The sequence below is a fragment of the Pteropus alecto genome, unplaced genomic scaffold, assembly GCF_000325575.1.
Source record: "Pteropus alecto unplaced genomic scaffold, ASM32557v1 scaffold45, whole genome shotgun sequence".
Taxonomy (NCBI): Eukaryota; Metazoa; Chordata; class Mammalia; order Chiroptera; family Pteropodidae; genus Pteropus; species Pteropus alecto.
Window position 1 is genome coordinate 19,181,284 of NW_006442491.1, and position 19,480 is coordinate 19,200,763.

The window sequence follows — 19,480 nt, forward strand, 5'->3', positions numbered from 1 at the left end:
TGAGGCCAGGCCTGTTGGGCTCAAAAATTTCCTTCTGGGAAGCAGGAACCCTGGACTAGGAATCCACTCCCTCGTGTGGAGCCAGGACAGTCTATCAGTTTGGGGTCGAGATAACCAGAGGCCTCTTAGGGTGATGAAAATTAAGAGTGGTGAAATACAACTTAGAAATTTCCGGCTGAGTTCAGTGTTGGCAACTGCTAAGCAAGCTGCTCTGGGCACCTGCCGTGTACCTAGTGTTGTGCCAGGGCATTATGGGACACCAAAAAGTCACATTCCACCCTTGCTGTCCTGCCCCTCATAGCTTGAGAACAGCGATGCCTGCTCTGCAGAATTGTGGGGTAGACGCAGTGTTTGGCTCAGTACCTGGTGCACCCCATTGTGTTTACACTCCACCGTATTCCGAATGAGAGTGAAGACAACTCACAGAGATGTAAACAATTCAGCTAGAGAAAATAAGTTTAGAGTCCACGTACTCCTACTCCATTTATTGAGAACCTATTATCTGCTAGGCACTGAATAAGAGAATGTGGCAGAGAAAGTATGGAGAGGAAGGTAAGACAGATCTGAGTAATTAGGTTAGAAAACTAAAAATATTATATAAGGCTTTTAGACTCTTACTATAAGAAGACCTCAAATTTGGATTAGCGCTTCCTGGCAGCCAAGGCAAAAATGGGAACACCACAAGCAATTATGAGATCTATAAGATCATCAGCAAGATGAAACAAGGGTGGAGTTGGTTGAGGGAACAGCATATGCAAAGTTCCTGTGGTGAGGGGGACTGGGTGCTTGAGGGGCCGAACGACATGCAGGTAGATTAGGGCACAAAAGGCAATGAGAAGTTTGATGGATGATGAGGCTGGCAAGGTGGGCAAGGCCAGATCATGCAGGACCTCGTAGACCATGAAGAGACTGGTGTTCATTTTGACAACAGTGTTAAGATGAAAGCATTTAAAGCAAAGATGGGGTGTGTGTGAGACATAATCTGAGTGAAGTTTTGAGGTTGTTCTTTAAACCCTACAATAGCCCTTCAAAGACAGTGCTACTATTTCCACTTTACAGATGAGGAAACCACAGCTCAGAGAGGTTAAGTGACTTGCCCAAGGGCCCACAGCCTTCCAACCCACATCTGTCTGAACCAAAGCCCGTGTCTCTCCTTCCCTAAGGGCTGAGATGGGCAGGAAAGACTTTCTGGAGATGGCATGTCTGCAGCTGGGCCTTCCTGGGCTGTGGGGAAAGAGCAGTGGGCTCTGACCACTTGTCCTGCTTTCTGTCCCACTCTAGCCACCTACAACAAGCACACCAAGGTGGCTGTAAAGACGATGAAGCCGGGGAGCATGTCTGTGGAAGCCTTCCTGGCAGAGGCCAACCTGATGAAAACTCTGCAGCATGACAAGCTAGTGAAGCTACATGCAGTGGTCACAGAGGAGCCCATCTACATCATCACAGAGTTCATGGCCAAAGGTACTGTGATCTAGGGGCTGGGAATGCAGGCTGGGGCTCATACGAGTCAACTGCAGACTCAGAGATGACTCTGATAATGGTTCTTGACCTCAATATGCCCCCAATCTGTCCAGGAGCTCTTCTCAATTAAGTTGTACTTACAGAACAACTTAATATGCAATTGCCCAGCTCTTCTGGTTAATGGGATGAAACCATGTTAAGATGATGGCAGGGGAAGGGAAGCACACGAAGCTGCCAGGAGAGGGGAGTAGGGCAGAACCCCACGGGGTGATGGGAAAAGAGGCTATGAGTTCACTGTGAGCCTTAGAAGCCAGGGGCAACTCTCCCCTTCAGCCACCTTCCCTTCATGGCCCAGTGCTCCGGAAAAGAGATTCAGCAAAGCACTGATTCTAGGCTGCCCCAACCCTGCCTACCCATGATCCAGAATTTGTCGGGGATTTATTTTTTAGGCCACCATTTCACAACTATTTTTAATCCCTGCCCATTTGCCGACTAATAGAAACATCTCACTCCACCTCATGAAGCGTGATTTGAAATCTAAAACTTTTTTCATTTTCTAAATGCACAGTTATGACCGCTTTATGAAACCATGGCCCTAGTCATCCAGGCTCAGAAAGCTGCCTCAGTGAAAGAACCAGTCTACTAATCACAGTTATTTTAAAACTCTCCAATTCTATTTCTCAAACAGTAGGAGTGGCAAATAAATATTTTTATTTGAATCCATCATTATGAACATTTTTAACCATAAAGTAGTGAGAGTAGCCATGTTGCTTCCCCTCCCCCACAGGAAGCCTGCTGGATTTCCTGAAAAGTGAAGAAGGCAGCAAGCAGCCATTGCCAAAACTCATCGACTTCTCAGCCCAGGTGAGAGGCTACTGCAGAAATTTGGGAAGTGGGCAGAAAGGGCATTCAGTGATTTACTTTTCAGCACATACTTACTGACCACAGACTATAATAATAACAATAATAGCTAACATTCATTGAGTAGTCAGTACGAAAGTATCCTTTCTGTATGTGCCTTAGGTATTCTAACTCATTTAATCTTCACATCGACCTTCTAGGATGGGATTTTTTTAATCTACTCTTATGTAACAAACCACCCCAAAGCTTAGGTACTTGAAACAACATTTCTGTAGGTTGATAGGTTGGCTGGGTGGTTCTTCTGCTCTACGTGGTGAAACTGAGGTCACTCATGTAGCTGCATTCTGCTGAGAGCTTGCCTGGCCTAGAATGTCTGGGACGGTGGCTCATCCTCCAGGGTCTCCCTCCAGGGTCTCCCTCCACGTGGCCAGAGCTTCTTTATGGCGTGGTGGCAAGGTTCCAAGAGGGAGTATACGAAGGGGCCAAGCCCCAGTATCCAAGTGCTGATGAGGCCTCTGCTCGCACCGTGCTTGCTAATGTCTTGCTGAACAAAACAGGTCACATGGCCCAGCCCAGAGTCAGTGTGGGAGGGGACTGCCCGAGGGCATGAGTCCATTGAGGGCCACAGATATAACCGTCTGGCCATGTGTCAGCCCATGACACATGACAACTGTCATCCCATTTTACAGAATAGGAAATTGAGACATAGAGAAGAAGTACAGATGAGGAAACAGAGGCCCATTGCGGTTAAGTAGCTAAGTTACTATGCCAATTTTGGGGGATACAGCAGTGAACAACATGAAAAGTATTTCTGTCCCCACAGAGTTGATAGTCCAGATGGGAAGACAGATATTGAATAACTGAATGTCTTAGAGAGCAATGACCCAAGAGTCCTGGCTTAGTGAATGTAGTATCCAGCAAAATAATAATTTACGCAAATCACAGAAACACTTCTCCAAACTCCATTTTCTTTATCTTCCCTTCATTCTCTGCAGCTACTCTCACTCTCAACCTGCGTGCTTTTTACTTCTATCCTCTCTCATTCTCTCCTATTTGCGAGAAAACAGGGAGGAAAGGGGTACTATGGGAATACACGGCTAGAGCACTGAGCCTGGCCCAGAAGCAATGCAAGAAGACTTCCCGGAGGAAGTAGCCTCTTGGCTGAGCCCTGAAGAATTAGTAGAAGTAGGCAGATAAAGAGAGAAAAGGCTTTTCTAGACAGAAGAAACGGCCCAAAGGGGAAAAACAAAAGAGCTGGGCTTAATCAGCTCTCCCGAGCCAGGGGCTGAAAGGGGGTGTGGCTAGCAGCCTGTTGGGCATTAAGAGACCTGTACCCTGGCCTAGGGCTGGCCCTTCTGGAGATGCCTATGGCAGAACTCATCTGAGTACACAAATTGGGGGCAGGGGTCAGAGGTATAATAAAAGGCCTTACCTTTCAGAACCTGGAATGCCAGAGATATATGAAAACCAAGACCTGGCAGTTTGATTTTAATGGTCCCTATCCCTAGAGAAAGTAGTCTGACCTGTTGATAACTTATAGCCATCAAACTGGCAGAAACCTTGCTCGGGGAAGAGTCATCGACTGGACCAAGAGCCGCCCTCTCCCTTTCACAAACGGGAAAACAGAAACCAAGGGAGGAAAAGAGATGCCAGGCCCTTGGGCATCCAGGAGCAGAGGTGGACTCAGGGACATGAAGCAGCCGGTCCAGGTACCTGGTCTTTGCCTCCAGTCCTAGAGGCCGATTGGCACAGTGCTGGGCACCCCAGACCTGCCACCACCTGGCTTTGGAACCACCTTGGATCCACTCTGGGTCTCAGTCTCTCCATTTGTCAAATGAGGGAATGGGACCACGTCTGTGATTTTCAAGTTCAGAAGCCTGTTTTTAAGCACAACTCTGTTCACCAAATGAAATCTTAATACAGTAGCTGACTATCTTAAAATAGGTCAAAACGGAGCTTCTCTGTTTGAAGGCGGGGCTCATGTGCGGCCTTTCTTTTGTCCCCCCACCTCCAGGCAACCTTGAGGTATCAGTAGCATTCAGTTTGAAGAGCTGGCATATCCCCAGAGGCCCTCTTCAGCCTGATTCTGTGATTCCCTGATACTTTCGAAAGAAACCCAATGCTCGACATCATGGGAACACTTGGTGGTCATGAAATCTCATTATCGGATCAACCCCCAATTCTTAGTCCAACCCTGAGCCGAGTAAACCTGTCTGTTATTCATTCAGTTGACAAAATCTTGAGAGGCAACACTCTGTATGCATACGGGTTTACATATGCTTAAGAGTTGTATAGGATTTTGGTTTATATCCCAGCTCTGTCTGTATAGCTTTGAGCAAGTTGCTTAACCTCTCTGAGTGCCACTTTCCTCAACAGGGAGCACTAATAGCCACCACTGAAGTGAATACTTACGTGCCAGAAACTGTTCTAAGTCCTTGATGTAGGCTTAGAGGATTAATCCTCACACGACTCCTCAGAAGCAGGTTTTACGGTTGTTCCCATTTTACAGAGGAAAATGAGGCACAGAGGGGTAAAGCAGCTTGCTTGAGATCACAGACCTGAGGGGCTCAAGCTCAGCTGGTCCAAGTCCAGAGTCACTTAGGCATTATCCTCTACTGTTCTAGGTGGGTTAGTCTCACCTGTCCCACTGAGCTCATTTGAAAATCAGTAACATGAGTATCTGCCAGTGGCTACTAAAAATGGGAACTGCCAGCATCACACCTGCTCTGTACCAAATAGAAGGCCAAAAATTCAGGTGTAATAATGGATAAGTGCATGGACCCTGAGCACGGCTGTCGGAGTTTCAATCCTGATCTCCACTTGGGCCAGTTATTTATTTAAATATCATCTTAAAACAAATGAAGAAGCTACAATGTCTGCCATTAAGGTAATAACTGTGGTTAATTGTTCCTCTAAAGCCTCCTTAGAAATTTCCCACATCCCCCAGGCAAAGATCCTGTCTCGCCCCAACCCTAGCCAGCTAGCTACCCCAAACAAAATCAGAAGTCTTTCAGGTTTTCGTTGGAAAGTATGGAGATACAGACCTTAATTCCGACGGTCATGGGTGCCCCCTGCTGGCCACTTCCTGCAAGTGCACTACCCACTTAGACTGAGCTGGCTAGTGCCTGGGTTTTGGTCTGTCTGGGCAGACCTCCACCCCTCCAAATAATCTCACCAAATTGCACCCAGCTGCAGTCCTCCAGAGCACTAGAGTTCTGCAATAATTAGAGGCAGCATAGAGCACTGGAACTGGACTCTCACAGACTGGATTGAGTCTGACATTCATAACTTTCTTGGTGTGGTGAGGAAAATATGGCCCTCTATAAAACAGAGATTGTGAGAACACCTGCCTCAAGGAGCTTGAAGACAAGTTTGTAAATTATAAACGCTGTTTGCTGGGTGTCTGAGGATTAATCATAAACCTCTTTATAAGAGTTAATGTACAAATCCTTGTAAGTAGAAAACGTCTCAAAGGAAAATTCCACATCTTTCTGTCAGAGGTGCCCAGGGCCATGTTATGAATAAAAAAAACAATCTATTATTCACTCAGCAGCTATGATGACATTATACATCAGACCATGTCATACTCCTGTTCGAAGCCTTCTACTGTCTTCCCATCGCACTCAGATACACTCTAACTGCCTGTCCTAGCCTACAATGTCCTTTACGACCAGTCACCTCCCTCTCAACTTGCCCCACTGTCCCTGTGGCAACTTCTGCTCGGCCACCTGCTCTATGAATACCCAATCTCATTCCTACCTGGGCCTTTGCACATGATGTTCTCTCTGCCAGGAATGTTCTTATTTGATACACTTATTATCATCACTGAGATCTTTGCTTAAACTTCATCTCCTCAAGGCAGCCTTCCCTGATGACTCAATCCAAAAAGCCCTCTAGATTTCATTTCCTGTTACCCCTCTTTATCCTTTCTTTATGGTAGTCATTATCACCTACCGGGTCTGTGCCTAGCTCACCACCTGTTCACGTAACATGTCTGGCACCCACAAGACATTCAGTAGGTATTTGTTGAATGAATAAATAAATTTTTCCTACCCAGGCTTAGGGATGAAAAAGGTATAAGAGATACAATAGAATTTGATGGGAGCCTAGGTTGTCCCCAGAAAGGGGATGGGGGACGAAAGTTCTTCATCGTCTCCTGGTGAAAGTGGGTAGGTCCTAGAGAAAATGCCATTGCTTTTTCCTTAACATGATCTCTGGAAGTCCCAGAAATCTAGCGAAGCCCCCACATTGACCCAGGCCCCGAGAATCCCCCCAACCTGGATGGGTCGACAGAGAAATGCCAGCTTGAGCTCAGGACACTTCTACCAAAAAGGGGGAGCCGGCACACACGTTTTTCTCTTTCCTCACACTGGGACACTTCTGCTTTTGGGGGGACCCACCTTGGGCTGGGCCAGATCTGAGGATGAGGGTGTCTCTGTTTTGGGTGGAGATTGCGGAAGGCATGGCCTTCATTGAGCAGAGGAACTACATTCACCGAGACCTCCGGGCCGCCAACATCTTGGTCTCCGCGTCCCTGGTGTGTAAGATCGCCGACTTCGGCCTGGCGCGGATCATCGAGGACAACGAGTACACAGCTCGGGAAGGTAGGGATGCTGCTGAGGGGCCCGTGGGGCCCGCTTGGATGGGTTGTGAGCGTTGAGAGTTGAGATATGTGGAAGTGCTAGGTAACTCGCAAAGGTACCTGTCCCAGTATTAGTTGCGTATTATCACAATTGAGGGAGGCCTTCTGGATATAGGGTCCTGTCCTGCAAAGTCACCGGTGACTCTGATTTTAGATTGAGTTAGGTGAGTGCATGTTGAAATTAAGTGTAAGAGCAACTCCATGTGTAACAGACAAAAAGAGGAATCCAAATGTCTATAAATAGGAGAACGGATTTATAAATTGTGGTATATTCACGCAATATAATGTATATAGCAATGAAAAATTACAAACCAACACTACATACAACAAAGTGGTTGATTCTCACAGACATAATATTGAAATGAAAGAAATCAGACCGAAAAAAGTAGATGCTGGATGGTTTCATTTATATAAAATTCAGAAACAAGCAAACTTGTGTATAAATGTTCAAAGCAGCATTATTCATAATAGCCAAAAAGCGGAAGCAGCCCAAATGTCTGTTAACTGATAAACAAATAAACAAAATGTGGTCTATCCATACAATGGAATATTATTCAGCCATAAAGGAATGAAGTACTAACACATGCTAAACATGGGTAAATTTTCAAAACATCATGTTAGACATAAAGAAAGCAGACATAAAGACCACATCCTGTATGATTTCATTTATTATGAAATGTCCAGAACAGGCAAATTTATAGACAGAAAGTAGATTAATGGTTGCCTAAGGCTGGGGTTGGGAGTTAGAAAGAAATGGGAAGTGACTACTATGGATTTGATGGGAGTGGAGGGGGAATATATGAAAATATTCTAAAATTCACAACTTTATGAATATACAAAAAAACGCTGAACTACATACTTTAAATGGGTGAATTGTATGACCTGGGACTATATCTCAATAAAACTTTTAAAGAGAAGAAAACAGGCAAAACTCATTTATGATGATAGAAGTCAGAACAGCGCTTACCTGGAATGTGAGGTACTGACTGGGGGGCAGAAGGGAGCCTCTGAGGTGCCGAAGGGGTACAGTATTTTGATCTGAGTGGTGATTACAAGTATAGACGTATATAAAAAAGCATCGAATAGTATATGACAAATTTGTGCACTTTATTTCATGTTTGTTATGATGCAATAAAAAAAAATCGAAACTAAGGGCGACCACTAAAAGAAGAGAGTAGAATGTATAATTTCTAAACTAGGAGAGGATAAGCAGAAATAGAGAAAACTTTCCAAATCCCAAGGAAAATATGGATGGAGGAAAAAAACACACAGGGCATTATCAGAACTTGACCATGTGCTTACTCAGTCATAGAGCAGATTTCACCAAACTCCAAAGAGCACGTATCCTACAGACCAGGGGTCCCCAATCCCTGGGCCACGGACCAGTATCTGTCTGTGGCCTGTTAGGAACCGGGCTGCACAGCAGGAGGTTAGCGGCAGGCAGGCGAGTGAAGCTTCATCTGTTATTTGCAGCCACTCTCCAGCACTAGCATCGTCACCTCAGCTCCACCTCAGATCATCAGGCATTAGATTCTTACAGGAGCACTGGTCCCTGATGCCAAAAAGGTTGGGGACCGCTGCTATAGACCACGTTCACCAAACACAATGTAATTAAGACAGAAATCAGTAACCAAAGATTAACTAAACCCATCCCAAACCAAGTGGAAGGAAGAGAGTAGAGGGGGAGGTACCCAGTGACTGGTAGAAACCCCAAAGGCCAAGGCCAAAATCTTCCCCTGTTACGAGGGGTGATGAGGTGAGGCATCAGCTGCAACCTGTACTCAAAGTCCCCTGCAGTCCTGCCATCCCCAAAGATTTTGTGACCTCTAGGACTGCGCTCTTCAGGAGTTGGAGGTCACAGGGGCATCAGCTCAATACACAAGGTGGTCCCGGAAAGAGAGGTGCCCCAGCACACCCCAGGCCCCTCTGCTCTCTGCTCCCCACTTCAGGCATCTGCCTCAGCATGGATGTTTCTTGCTTCCGCAGAGGCCAGGTTTGAGGGAAATCACAGTTCAGGAGGGCGGGCGCGTGGGGGGTTAGTTGTGGGTAGCTGTGCCCTGTCTTGTTCCCTCACCCTAGCAGAAACCTAGTCCTGACTGCTCCCCAGACTCTCTCTGACTCTGCTCTGTCCAACTCCACAGGGGCCAAGTTCCCCATCAAGTGGACAGCTCCTGAAGCCATCAACTTTGGCTCCTTCACCATCAAGTCAGATGTCTGGTCCTTTGGTATCCTCCTGATGGAGATCGTCACCTACGGCCGGACTCCGTATCCAGGTAGGGAAGGGGGCATCAGCTTGGGGCTGCTTCCTGGTCCCAGCCTGGCTCCCTTCTCTTGTTAGTGTGCCCATTCAGGCCGAGTTCTTGATTTTCACCCCACACCTTTCCTTGGCTGCCCCATCTCGGTTAAGGTACCACTATCCACCCAGTTTCCTTTTATTTTAATTTTTATTTTTCAATTAGAGGTGACATTCAATATTACTTTGTATTAGTTTCACGTGTACGGCATAGTGGTTAGACATGTATATAACTTAAGATGCAGTCCCCTCAATTAGTCTAGTACCCATCTGGCACTATATATAGTTATTACAACATTATTGACTGTATTCCCTATGCTGTACTTCCCATCCCGGTGACTATTTGGTAACTACCAATTTGTACTTCTTAATCCCTTCACCTTTTCCGCCCACTTTCTTAAGCCTAAAATCTAGGGGCTTCCTCTGCCTTGCCTTGCCTTCCCTTTCACCCCTTACCACATGCAAGAAGTCACAAGATTCTGGGTATTTGGTTCTAAAATACATACCAAGTCTGCCCACTTCTAACTCCACGGCCCCTACCTGCATCCAGGCCAGTGTCATCTGTCGCCTCGATGGTACAGTAGCCGACTAACCAGTCACCCTGCTTTCTCCCCTCTCTCCTATAGGTCATTCTCTACTTGCAGCCAGAGGGCTTGTCTTAAAATTCTAAATCATATCTTGTCCCTCTCCACCTCTAACTCTTTTATGATTTCCCACCATAATTAGGGTAAAATCTCAAACTCTTAATTGTGGCCTGCAGGTTGTGCATGATCAAGCCCTTGCTACTTCTCCAGTTTCACCTCATCCTGCGCCCCACCACCCAGTCACCTACAGTGCCATACATGTCCCCTGTATGTTCATAACACCCTACACTGTCTCCTTCATAGCATTTATCACAATCGATCAGTATGTATTTGTTTCGTATTTTCCCATCAGACTCTGAGCTCCACCAGAAATCGTGTGTATATTCCTCACTGGTGTATCTGCACTGCCTACCTCTGTGCTGGGCACATCGTGGGTTCTTAGTAACTATTTGTGGAATGGATGAATTTATCCACGTGCCTGTCGGCAGCGCCCTCCACTGAGTAGACCACATGGATATACAAAGATACAACCAACATATAGATTGCCTGGGACTCAGTAAATGTTGTTCTCTGCTCCTTTTTGGTTGGGATGTCTCCTGGGATACATGTAGCAAGGACACTGGGAAAAGGTGGGAAAGAGGATATAGAGAGTCCTTGACTTTCATGTAAACAGTCCCGAATTTGAATCCTGTCTCCATCAACGATCACACTTGGAGAAATTCACTTCCCTTCTACTCCAGTGTCTTCGCCTTTCAAAAAAATATGGCAATGATATCTATCTTGCAGAGGTGGATAGGAAGATTAGCAAAAAAAGATAAAGACACTGTGCGTTCAACAGTACTTATCAAACTCCTACCACGTGTTAGGCATTGAGGACACAGTAAAAGAGGAGGTCCCTGCGTGTGAGGAGTTCATGTCCTAGCCTGGAGGAGCGCACACTAAACAGACACGCGGTCTCAGCTGGCGGCCTCCGCTGAGAAAAAAATGAAGCAGCGGCGTGTGAGAGGAAAGTGACATGGGGCTCCTGCGGACAGGGTCGCACCTGTCAGAGCAGGTCATATTTAAGTGGAAAGACAGCTGAGTGAGGATCTAGAAAAAGGATTTCAGGGAGAAGGCACTGCTCGCTCTTATGGCCTGAGGTGTGCCTGAAGAACTGTAAGGAAGCCAGGGAGCTGGAGATAAGGAATGAAAGCAGATGGTAGATGACGAGGTTGGCAGGGGCCGTATCTGGCAGGGCCCAGGGTCATGGTGAAGAGTGAATGGAGGTTACTCTTAAATATGCGGAAACTATTGGAGAGTTTGAGGCAGGGAAGTGGCATCATCTGATTTCCACCTGTCAGTGTTGCTTTGGTTCAGCGGGGAGAGTAGATTCAGGGCTGGGGACGTGGTGGCAGCCACACAAGTGGCACAGGCAGAGGTGGTGATAGTAACAGAGGTAAGTTGATGGGACGGTGCTACATTTTAAAAGAAGAAAAGATGTGACTTGCTGATGTGGAAGGTGAGGAAGAGCAAAGAATCAAGGATAGTTCTCATGGTTTAATTGAATGACTAGATAGGTAATGGTCTAGGGATAGGAATTCAAGGGTTCTGTTTTAGTCCAGTTAAATTGGAGGTGACTTGTAGACATCCAAGTAAAGACGTTCGAGGAAGCACTTGGATATTTGAATTTGGAGTTCAAGACCGGTAATATAAAATTAGGGATCACAGACAGTTAAATGGTTGTTCTTAAGGATAACTAACAAACTTTAATTAAACAAGGAAATGGTCCCACTCATACATAGGGTGACATTAAGTCTGGCTACCTGACTGTTTTGTCTTGAGAAGACACCAGGAAACATCAGGCAGTGGCTTTTGGAACCCTGTATCCATTAGGATGGATTGCGCTTCAAGTAACAAACTAAAAGACTCAGAGTGATGGAAGTGATAGGCAAGTTATCATTCCCCATAGTAAGGAGTCTGGCATTGGTGACTGGTTAGTTCAGCCGCTCAGCAGTATTGCATTCCCTGAAGGATTTATATCACAGCGCCCACCGGGGTCCCATAGAACCGTATACTAAATTGATTTTGTACCCCTGAGGAATCTGAGGACTCTGGGTTAGTTTCTCTAAGATTGTCTTCCTCATGTGGTCAGATGGCTACTGTAGCTCCAAGGATCACATCGTCTGAGTGTCTAAAGGAAGGAGGAACTGTGTGTCCTCTGAAGTCTCTTTTCATCAGGGAGGAAAACCTTTCCTGGAAGTCTCCTAGGAGACTCCCCTCTACTCCCACTGGCCAAAACTCGGTGCCATGCCCCTGCTCTCACTGCAGGGGAGGCTGGGGAAGAGAGTATCTAGCTTTCGCAGTGGGAGGGGCTTAACTCCCAAGAGGAAGTAGGGAGTGATGGCTGTTGGGGAGGCAACAGCATCTGCCACCCCTGCACTCCTTTCCCCAATCCTTCCCTTTTTGATTCCATGGCTCTTTCTCAGGGAGGTCAAACCCTGAGGTAATCCGGGCACTGGAGCATGGATACCGGATGCCCCGACCAGAGCATTGTCCCGAGGAGCTCTATAACATCATGACTCGTTGCTGGAAGAACCGCCCTGAGGAGCGGCCCACCTTCGAATATATCCAGAGTGTGCTGGAAGACTTCTACACGGCCACTGAGAGCCAGTACCAACAGCAGCCATGACGGGTAGGACCAGGCGCTTAGGTGATGCCTCTGAGGTAGCTCCAGCACCGTCTTCACAGTACCTGCTCACCCTTTCCACTCCCAGACACCCACCCTCACTCCAGTAACAGTTCCTCATCTGTCAAGAGGGTGGGTTGGACTGGACAATCTTTTTGACTCTAGCGATCCACAATCTGCCATTCTCAAGAGACCCCAGCTGGATATTTCTATTGCCTGGGACAGCTGGATTCCAGTTACAGCTGTGGTTTAGATGGGAAACTTTAAAAATAATGAAATAAATATTTAAATAAAAGATACGAATGCTAAAGCTTTTACTGACAGGTTGGCTTTTCTTCCAGTCCCTGAATATCTATTTGCCTTTTTGCTGGTGACAAGTCAGAATTGGGGAAGGCCCTTCCCCAAGAGTAGTAGTAGGGGTTTAATACTCAAAATTTTCTAACTGCTGCAAAATAGCTACTGGCTGTGTGAGTTCCCTATTGCTGCTGTAACAAATTACCACAAACTTGTGGTTTAAAATGACACAAATTTATTATCTTACAGATCCAGAGTTCTTCAGAATTCTGAACTGGGTTGGCAGGGCTGCATGCCTCTGGAGGCACGAGGGGAGAATCCATTTAAGGAAATGGATTCTTTTCTAGCTTTTGGAATGTGCCGCATTCCTTGACTCGTGGTTTCTCTCCGCTCCTTACTCCAGACTCTGGTCCAGTCATCACATCTCCTTGTCCTTCTCTGAGTCTGCTGCCTCCCTCTTTCACTTGTAAGGGGCCCTATATTTATACTGAACCCACATGGATAATCCAGACTAATCTTCTATCTCAAGACCCTTAATTGTATCTGTAAAGTCCCTTTTGTGGTGTAAGATAACATCTTCACAGGTTCCGAGGATTAGGATGTGGTGGACATCTTTGGGAGGAGGGCATCATTCTTCCTATCTCACTGGCGCTGGGACGCTGGATGGGTTTTTGTCTCTGAGGAGCTGGGTCTACCAGGATGACAAGAATGATTTTTTGTGATCAGGGCCCCTGACTCTCCTGCCAAGCCACATTGCCACATGAGCTGGTTGGTCTGGATCTCCCCCGGCACCAAGGGTATTTCCCATGGCCAAGAAGCCATCAAAGTTGTATTGTTCAGACTGCAAGAATCCTGGGGTTTGGAGATGTGACTGCTGAGAGGTATCTGGTACCCTGTATGAGAAGCTCTCAGTGGAGGGGAGGGAGATCTGGGAAGGAAGCAGAGAAGACGGTGGTGGTGGGCCCTTTCTGCACTTTGTCTCAGTTAAAAGTCCCTGGCAGATAGCTTTTGCTGTCAGAGGAGCAATGAGAAGATGTGACAGTGGGATGGAGAGCAAATGACACCTTTCTGTATTATTGCATTCCCTGAAGGATTTATTTCACAGCACCCGCTAGGGTCCCAAGGAACTCTATACTAAATTGATTTTTGTACCCCTGAGTAGCACAGAGTCTAACCTTAGCAACTGAGTATAAGAACAGTGGAAAATAAAGCTATCAGTGTTTCAACTTATCTAGTTAGTAATTGAATTTCTCTCTTGCTTTCTGGTTTGGGATGTATCTTTGAGTATCTGAAAGCAGTAACAGGATCTTGTGAAAGGAATTTGAACTCATGATTGTGGTACATTCAATTGCTGTTCAGTAATCCATAGGAGTAGTGTATTGCCCTGCTTCATCTGTTGATGTTGAGCTTGGCCATGAGACACTTTAGCCAAAGGGATATTAGAAGATGTGACACAAGCAGAGGCTTAAAATGTGCTTTTGAGGCTGGCTTGCCCTCCATCTTTTTTCCCTGAAAAGAACATGGTCCAAGAAAGATGTGTGTCATGTGGAGTAGATGTAGACCCAACTCGCAGCTTGGAGTTAAATCTAGCTGAGCCCAGCCTCAATCAACTGAACCCCAGGTGACCTGTGGATATGGAAGAGAGGAGTAAATGCTTAATATTATAAGTCTTGGAGTTTGAGAGTTGTTTTATTACATAGAATTATTACAGAAATAGCTGACTGAGACATGATCTCAAGAGTTGGAGCCTATTGCTTTGTGGACAAGATCAAAGAGTTAATTCATGTCCTCTTGCTCTATCAGTTTACATTGCCCTACACTCTGATTTAGCCCTCTGGTCACAGGAAAGAGAGGTGGAAACATGGGCATAGACACAACACTAAAAGCATTATCCAAGAAAGAAAAAATTGATAAATTGGACTTAATTAAAATTAAAAACTCTGCTCTGAGAAAGACAGCATTAAGAAAATGAAAAAAACAAGCTCCAATCTGAGAAAAAATATTTGCAAAACAAAGATCTGACAAAAGACTGATATCCAAAATATAAAAAGAACTCTTAAAACTCAACAATAAAAAAACAAACGACCCAATTTTAAAAGGGGCAAAAGACCTGAATAGACACTTCACAAAAGAAGCTATGCAGATGGGAAATAAACATATGAAAAGATACTCAACATCATATATCATTAGAGAAATACAAATTTTAAAAAACATTGAGATACCACTACATACTTATTTGAATGGCCATAATCCAGAACACTGACACCACCAAATGCTGTTGAGGATGTGGAGTAACAGGAACTCTCATTCATCGCTGATAGGATTGCAAAATGGTGCAGCCACTGAGTCAACTATAAGCACAGCATCTGTGGATTACTTGCTGAATCTTAACAGGTGGCCCCAGAGGGACACAGGCTGGAGCTAAACTTGGCCAGCAGGTGAACCCCTCTCAGGATGAACTTAGTGAGAACTTTAAAAAAAGAGATTAAAAAAAAAAAAATATATATATATATATAAATGGAAATAGAAATTATAAAAAGGAACCAATCAGAAATGAAGAACACATTACCTGAGATGAGTATATTAGAGGGAATCAACAGAGTGGATGAAGAAGAGGATCGAACCATCAATAGAGGATGGGAGAGCCAAGGACACCCAATCAGAATGACAAGAAAAAAGTAACCAAGAATACAAAAATAATTTAAGAAGCCTATGGTACAAAATTAAGGGTAACAACATCCGTGTCATAGGGGTACCTGAAGAGGGAGAACAAGAAGTTGAATATATATTTGAAGAAATAATGGTGGAAAACTTCCCTCAGCTGGTGAAGAAAATAGACATACAACCCCAAAAGCTCAGAGTCCCCCAAAAAATGAACCCAAAGAGACCCACACCAAGACACGTCATGATGAAAATGCCAAAGGTTAAATACAAAGAGAGAATCTTAAAAGCAGCAAGAGAAAAGCAGTTAATTATCTATAAGGGAGCTCCCATATGGCTGGAATTTGATTTCTCAAAAGAAACACTGCAGGACAGAAGGGCTTGGCAGAAATACTTAAGTGCTGAAAACCCAGGATCTACAACCAAGAATACTTTATCTGGCAAAGTTATGATTTACAGTCTAAGGACAGATAAAGAGCTTCCCAGACAAAAATAAGCTAAAGGAATTCATCAACACCAAGCCAATATTACAGGAATGTAGGAGAGACTTCTTTAAAAAGAAAAAACATGTATCGAAAACATGAATAAAGAATGGTAATAACTACATATTTATCAACAAGTACCTCAAATGGAAAAGAATTAAGTGCTCCAACCAAAAGATAGGGAAGCTGAATGGATAAGAAAACAAAACCCCTACATATGCTGCCTACAAGAGACTCACTTCAGATTAAAAGACACACAGACTAAAAGGAAGGGGTCGGAAAAAGATATTGTCTTGATGGACCTAGAGAGTATAGCACTGAATGAAGTAAGTCAGATAAAGACAAATATCACATGATTTCACGTACACGTGGAATCTAAAGAACAAAATAAACAGCAGCAGCAAAAATGGTAACAAACTCATAGATACAGAGGATATTTTGAGGGCTACTAGACAGGAGGAGGGTTGGGGGGATGGTGAAAAGAGCAAAGGGATTAAGAAGCACAAATGGATAGACACAAAATAGTCATGGAGATAGAAAGGGTAGCATAAGGAAAATAGTCAACAATGTAAAAACTATGTAAGGGGGAAGATATTATATAGAATAATATTCTATGCCAACTATAATTGAAAAAAACTCATTGATGTGTATGATGTAAATACGAGCAATTAATTATCTATTATACTTCAATAAAGCTGGGGAAAAAATGGGTCAGTCACTTTGGAAGACATTGGCATATTCTTATAAACCTAAATACTCTTACTACACAATCCAGCAACACATTCCTTGATATTTACCTAAAAGAATTAAAAACTTATGTCCACACGAAACCCAGTATATCTGACATGAGGATATATCAATTTGCATTCTATTTGCATCCCTTCCCTTTTGGCAGTGACTGCTAGTTGTCCCCATATCCATATTCCCCCTTCTTCTAGAGAAATAGAATTTTTTTTATCAGGAGCATGTGACTATCCAGAATGAAGACTATATTTCTTATTCTCTTTGCAGCGAAGTGTGGTAATGTGATTAAGTTCCAATCAAGGGGTTGTAAGTGGAAGTATGGCATAGCACTTTTCAGGGTCTTTTCTTAAAAGACAACTGATACAGGCTCTTTTGCTCCTTATTTTTCATCTCCTCTTCTATTGTGCTGCCTAGAATGTACATGTGAAGGCTGGAGCTCTAGCTGCCATCTTGGACCCTGAGGAAAATGAATTAATTCTAGGGATGGCAAAGCTAGATGGAGCCTGGATCTCTGAAGGTATTTTAAGTACAGCCACCACATCGGCGAGGACAGTCCTCAAGAGGGTGTGGCATGCACTGTCAGTGTCCCTTAAAGTGAGCTGGGCTTTTAGCTGCCATCACCTGCATCACTGTGCCTGAGAGCTTTTTTTCTAAAACTGCACAAAGCCTCAGCTACCAGTGTTCTAAGAAAGTCAAAAGTGCTAAGAATCAACACCCTCTGAGATTAATGACTTTTGGGAGTTGGTGTATAAATGCCCCAGCTCCCTTGCCCCTTTGGGATAACTCTGAAGTGTGTATTTTGTGTTGTTTCCCAGGGTTTCCCAATAGTATTAAACTTCAGTTACCCACAGTGGTAACCTGCTTGACAACATTCCCTCTCCAAGTATAGTTCTGACATAAAGCTGAGTTGACAGTTTCACTTATATTCATGAATAAGATGAAAATGAAATAATGAAGTACGTATCTCTTCACTCATTAGTCGATGAGATGAGGAACTTGTTTGCTGAATAAGGTAAGAGTTTCTAATACTGTCACATTTTTGTGCTAATCATAATGTGACAGCTATAGACACGATACACTTAGTTTCATCTGCATTATTAACATTTTCTCTATCACTTTAAGTCTAGACCTGGGTTTGGCAAACTATGTTATTGGAACACAGCCACACCATTATTTATTGTCTGTAGCGGCTCTTGTACCACAAGGCAGAGTTGAGTAGTTGTGACCTAAACACACGGTCTTTAAAGCCTGAAATATTTATTATCAGGCCTTTTACAGAAAAAATTTTGCTAGCAAAACAATAATTCAAGTCCCGATTTGTATCATTTGCTGATTTTTGTGGTGTAAATAGTCCTACCACAGCCAATTTCAAGATACCGACTAGAACTGCATTATGACTTTCATGGGCTTCATGGGATAGATATTATATATTTATAAATAAAATATATATTAAATTAAATATAAATGATAGTCGACAACTGCATTGACACACAGATGAATATTTTAATATTACATATGAAAACATTTCTTCAACCCCACAGTTTTTTCCTTCTGACTTCAAAAGAAATTAATTTCTTTTAAACATTTTTATGGTCCTAAAAGTATGGTGGCCCTTGTGCACTGTGCCCACTGTGTTAATGGATATGTTGCTCTGCTACCAACCTAATACCATGGAACACATGGCTGGAAAGAGATGTGCAGGGGCACACCATTTCACGGTATGACTATTGTACACATAAAATAGATGTATGTAACTCAAGAGCATAGATACTAGTAAAATATGGCAAAATTATTAGGAAGTAGTATGTTTTAAATATCAAATGTTTTTATTTTAATATCATTTATTTAATTTTCAATTTCTATAATTTAATTTTCAATAATGCCTATGTTCAACAATCAGCTCACAAAAATTCCTGAAAATTTAACTATCGGCAGTATAATTCTGGTACACCATTACCTTCTAATATCCCTTCACCTCTCAAATAAACTACTTTTGCTCGAATCCTTGTCTCAGGGTGGGCTTCTGGGGATACCAAATTAATACAGAGGAAAGTAAACGTCCATCTTGTTGAGCCACTGTTATTTGGGTGGGGGAGGGGAATCTCCCTTACAGTTGGATCTATTCCCAACTGACAGAGTATGGCTTGAGATTCATCCATAATGCAAACACTCAACAAATACTTTTTTCAGTACATATTTAATAGGGGCACAATTGGGAACAATATAGACCCAGTACAAGCCTTCTTGGGAGGTGGACTATAACAAATAACCAAATTATACCTATATATATGTGTGGCCAGGGAAAACCTCTCTGAGGAGGTGACAGTCAGTTGAGCGGAGACCTAAACATGAGAAAGAGCTAACCACACAAAATTCCAGAAAGAGGATTCCAGACAGAAGAAACTGCAAGTACAAAGGCCCTGAGGTGAACATGAGCTCAGCGAATTCCAGGAAGGCCTTTGTGGCTGGAGCCAGGTGAGTGAAGGGGAAAATAATAGGAGATAAGGCCAGATCATGCAGGGCATTGCAGGCCAGGGTGAGGACTTAAGATTTTATGTGAATTGGAATAGGAAGCCCTTGAGAGTTTTAAATGGGAGAAACATCATCTGATTTTTTTTTTTTTTCGATTCTTGTTTTCAAAATTCTGCTTTAACTGTTAAGTGCAGACTAGAGATTCGAGGTGACAGGAGTAGCAGTAGGGAAAACGGATAGTAGGCTACCACAGAAGCCTACTAGGTGAGAGAGAGGAGGGTGACCCAGGCAAGGATGTCACAAACAAATCACACCTCCTTA

General features: G+C 44.0%; 1 protein-coding gene across 1 annotated transcript in view; it reads left to right on the forward strand.

Moving 5' to 3' along the window:
* HCK (HCK proto-oncogene, Src family tyrosine kinase) overlaps nt 1–12,884 on the forward strand; it is a 35,101-nt gene extending 22,217 nt beyond the window's left edge. The window contains exons 9-13 of the mRNA XM_006921707.3: nt 1,282–1,461; nt 2,249–2,325; nt 6,773–6,926; nt 9,106–9,237; nt 12,307–12,884. Coding sequence (XP_006921769.1) covers nt 1,282–1,461; nt 2,249–2,325; nt 6,773–6,926; nt 9,106–9,237; nt 12,307–12,509 — 746 coding nt within the window. The 3' untranslated portion in view covers nt 12,510–12,884. The remainder of the gene's footprint in view (nt 1–1,281; nt 1,462–2,248; nt 2,326–6,772; nt 6,927–9,105; nt 9,238–12,306) is intronic.
* The last annotated feature ends 6,596 nt before the right edge of the window (nt 12,885–19,480 follow it).